At 46.5% G+C, this 4,746-nt stretch overlaps 1 protein-coding gene across 1 annotated transcript in view; it reads right to left on the reverse strand.

The window, feature by feature from the left end:
• The window catches only part of LOC106817030 (ras-related protein Rab-39B-like), a 5,139-nt gene extending 3,299 nt beyond the window's left edge, over positions 1 to 1,840 (reverse strand). Inside the window, exon 1 of the mRNA XM_014821682.1 lies at positions 786 to 1,840. Coding sequence (XP_014677168.1) covers positions 786 to 1,003 — 218 coding nt within the window. The 5' untranslated portion in view covers positions 1,004 to 1,840. The remainder of the gene's footprint in view (positions 1 to 785) is intronic.
• Between the last annotated feature and the right edge of the window lie 2,906 nt (positions 1,841 to 4,746).

Raw genomic sequence — 4,746 nt, forward strand, 5'->3', positions numbered from 1 at the left:
GAGAGAGAGAGAGAGAGAGAGAGAGAGAGAGAGAGAGAGAAAGAGGGGAGAGACAGAACGGGAGCGAAAGAGAGAGAGAGAGAGAGAGAGAGAGAGAGAGAGAGAGGGAGGCTAGGTCATTTGCAAAAGTGGGATGGGAAAGAAGGGAGTAAAAGAAGGGAAATTAGTAGAGAGAGAGGGATCGAGAGAGAGAGAAGAGATGAAAGAGGTGGGGAGAGGGAGACAGAGAGAACAATACGATCAGATATACAAACCAGTTGCTGTACCGTTATATTCGGGAACGGGTCGATTTATAATTACCTAATATTATTAGTTAGTAACAATTTCAATGATAGCCTTTGTCGACTGCAGACACCGCAACGTTATATAGTGTTGCGCATGTTGTAGAATATAATGCGGGCGTGTTCTATATGTTTAGCCTGTGTATACGATGCGTGGCTGACCCCTAGACGCAATTAGCCTTACGGCACGCGCACTAGACGACCACGCTACTAATAAAAATGTAGCCATCAGGCGTACGTAGCATGCGGCTTATCACCTGAATTCGACTTGGCTCGGTCATGTCGCCCGGATGAAAGGTGTCATAGCGAAAACGGAACTTACATGGACGCCAGACGGGAGAAGAAGAAGGGGAAGACCTAAGGAGACATGGAGAAGGAGATGCGGATGTGTGACTTGCGTTATGGGACACGCTGAGGCCAGTAGCAGCGGACCGACGACGTTGGAGATCTCTTGTTCATTGCCTTATGCGCCATCTAGGCACCTACGAGGGATAACACAATCACCTGAATCTCTCCTGTCCAGCCGTATCCCACAGCTGCAGCTTCACGCGTACACCTGCCCGCACCTCGGCCAATCTCGTGTAGAAGTCGACCCCCACCGTCGGGTCGAGATGCTCGGAGAACTTTCCCTCGCAAAAGTATTTCAGCAGCGACGATTTGCCGACCGTGCTGTCGCCGAGCAGGATGAGGCGAAACTGGTAATCGAATATAGGGTCGACCATTGTCACTCACTGTTCGCGGCTGTCTCTCGAAGCTGCTGCTGCTGCTGCTGATGCCATATTTCGATTACCGTCAACTCCCGTTGTGGGGGGCGTGTCCCGTTTCGCAGTGACCGACCAAATGTCGGCGTCTATATGCTGAGCTGTCGGCGGGAACGCAGTACGTTAAGTTCGCGATCTGTGAGAGACCCTCTTGCCTTACAGGACTTTCGTTGTTCGCGCTGGCGTTGACGATATCGATTAGAAGCACGACGACAACAACAACGCGGGCATGTCTGTTAAAACGGCGCTTCAGCTTAGAGACAGCCTGTCCGCTGTCAGGCGCGCGTGCATTCCGTGCAGTGCGTGCGTCGAGGCTAGTGATCCGCACGCCGTCACTCACTACGGTAGTTTAATTTACCGCTGAACGCGCACGCCGACGGAGAGACGATGTACAGTGCCGCCCGTGTTCGTCTGTTCTCACGACGTTCGCTGCTGGATGCTGAGGGCACGTCTCAACTGAAGCTGACGTATGCTTGTTTAGCTTCTGCTCTTTATTGGGTCCCCTGCTACAGCTGCGGGCGACCGAGTCTACAATATACGCACGTATTCTGACGTATGTATACGCGTACGTCACTCATTCAAGTCGAGAACGTCTTAGATGGATGTATCGCACATTAGCACATCGCAAATGTATCTCACTCGCTGATCGCTGCGCTAATGCGTCACTTGAGTCGAGGTTTCAGCGCGCACACACGAAATACAGCAAGATATAAGCCACGTATACGCAGCGCTTACACGGAAGCCGCTGCTGCTGCTGCTGCTGCTGCTGCCGCTGCACCCACATGTGTGCGGAAAACCCTGCGAGGATGCACTCGCTGATGCGGGTTCTGTTGTTGATGCTGCGCCCCGCGTCGGTGGCGCCACATGTCGACAAATACTGTAGTTAGACGCCATGTGTTACAAATGACTGCGACTTACGCAAGACCGTCACAGCAGTGACTAGTCAGATAGGATGGGCAGCTGCTAATTATAACATCGACCGCCTTCATTGCTTCTGCATAGAAACTGTGCGACGGCGATATAAATTTCCTACCGGTAAAACTGGCCTGATCTCGTAAATTTTAGTTCTGGGCGAGATTTTTAGTAGACGTCCGAGAATTGACTGCACATAATTAACGTGGTATCGGCGATACTTATGGTGTGTATTCTGTTTCATAATTCGATTCAAATTCATTCGATGCGTGAATCGAATGATAATATATTCAGTCACCCCGCGCATGACCATGCCAATAACGCCGTCCCAGCTTCCATTCGGAGTAATGTGACCAAACCGACCGTCAGGTGCTTCTATCAGACGGTAACTGAAACGAGTTTGCAGGTTTAGTTTTCACAGTGGATGACGACAGCGCGGGGCAAACGTCAATAGTAACGTGAGTAATGTCGATAATAGTTCGTTACGGCACGTTCTGTGAAACACTTCCTATAAATGATAACTTGGTATATACATTTACGTTTACTGTTAAGCATTTCATGCTAAACATTTACCTACGCCGTACCTGAAATTGAGATCTTTTGACATTTCATCGAGTAGTCGTATGGTGAATCCGCTACCCTTTATAAAGCGCGTTCCATTTGAGATGGTCACGCTTGCAATTTCAGTGAAACCTGGGTCCTGTTTTAATAAGTATACGCATGACGGCTAGCAGGGAAATTGCACACAACTAAGTGGACGTAAACCCCTTGAAACAACGTAACTAGTGATAATTTGGAATTATGTCGAGCGTGTACACTGATCTCATAGTTTCGCTTACCCCAAACACTCCAGCCACCGTGAAAATGCGCCCTTGCAGGTTAGCAGAAATTGCTGATTGCCATCTCATCGTGAGTTCCGGGTTGTCTATAGTCTAACCTTTTGCCACGAAACAGGTAATATTATAGCTACGGGCTTCCAAACGCTCGGCCACCTAACATTTCGTGACGCGCTCTGCGCATGCGCAGCAGTAGTCCTCACACGTCAACTCAGCTGCAGGTCTGTTCAAGCAAAGCGATGCTGCCGGACGAGATGGAATGTATTATAATCGAGGCACATAACTTAACAGTCGAGCGATAATCTGCGTCCCTTCTGTGCGGCCATGAATGCTCCGAGCTACTATAAATACGCATGCATTAAAGATCTATCGCTTGAATTCCGTCGATCGTCTCTCTATCCCCGACATTTGATTGCATATAAACAGATGTCCAACGATAGGCTACTATCATGAATAAATGTATATGATATACTAATAATTCTATACATAGGCCACTATATTCATGCTATCATGTAGCAGTCCGTATGTGCTGAGTCGGGCGCGTCTACGCGTAAGCGCTTGCATTTAAAAACGCAGTAGAAATGGCACTGCGCACACTTATATAAAATCAGGAGTAGATAAAGGCCGCGCCATGTCAGCGTAGCGAAAAACGCCATGTGCGCGGAGTCGAACACGACATGTCAGCGTCGGGAGTGCGTTTTTCAACGCAAGCACATACGCTAGTGCGCTACAGTGACAGGTGTAGAATACCTTGACAATTACCGAGGGACACACAAACGAAAGACAATGCTGGGATCGGGGAGAACAAGACAGACGGATAGACAGAGAGGCAGACATAGCAGAGATTAGCAGACGCCCTGTCGACTATTAGTATTATGTGAATGCGATGTATTAATGACGCCCGCCGATAGCTTTAGCTCGCTGCCATCTTATGCGCTAACCTTTTTTTTCATTTTGATCTGTTTCTGTGCACCGTCCGTCAAATATGCGCGCACGAATAATCTGAATTTGCGCGAGCAACGGCATTATGGGGGCATTGTGGCATTTGGCTCACGTGCAAGTGATTTTAATAGGTTCGATCGACATGCGGACAAAACACGTAAAACCGCAAATACATTTGCTTACATAGCATGGAGAACGCAGACGTTTTGAATGCGTGACAATGGAGCTATTTGTTTCGTTCAAAGACTGCGTGTGCATCGTTGTCTGCCTGGTCGGAACATTAGCGTCACTGGCGTTTCATCACTAATAGTTGCACATAGTTTCTGACGTAGCCACAGAAATTTATCAACAGCCTACCGACGTATTTACATACCTCTATGGACGTGGCACACAAAACTGCTATAGGTCTGCAGTAGTTTTGACTAAAAATACCTGTAATTGACATTCATACTGCTGCAAATTTCATGAATTTATGTGTGTGGCACCTTACATAGTAATGTTAACGATATCTTTATAATAGGGTATGGAAAACATTTACAGTAAAATTTGTTTTCATTGATTTTGTGTAAAACATGTATCAGTACCAAATACCATGTATACCATACATACAAGTGTAAAAGTGACCTTTCAAGTAACATCAATTTCACACTGATAAAACCTTTGTAAGGTTGACACTTTTACTTCTTACAAAGTATTATTAAAGGGACAGTAGCCTCTAGGATTTTACTGCATACAACTGTACTTACTGTATAACAAATCGTCTATACCCACACGTATTTGTTACCAGATACCTAATTTAATTGTTATAATTAATTACACATCAACGCTACGAAATTTGAATGGCGCCATAACACCCGCGACCGTGCTGCCACCCCGAAAAGGTGCGTATTTGACAATTTATTTTGCACGTTACAGACCGAGGGCTAATCACAAAAGTGCAATTATATTTTATACCTAAATGCTATTTAACCAAACGATATTCATTTTAGGGCAAATTTATCCATATTATAACCG

This window comes from Priapulus caudatus, unplaced genomic scaffold (assembly GCF_000485595.1).
Source record: "Priapulus caudatus unplaced genomic scaffold, Priapulus_caudatus-5.0.1 Scaffold1570, whole genome shotgun sequence".
NCBI classification, from domain to species: Eukaryota; Metazoa; Priapulida; class Priapulimorpha; order Priapulimorphida; family Priapulidae; genus Priapulus; species Priapulus caudatus.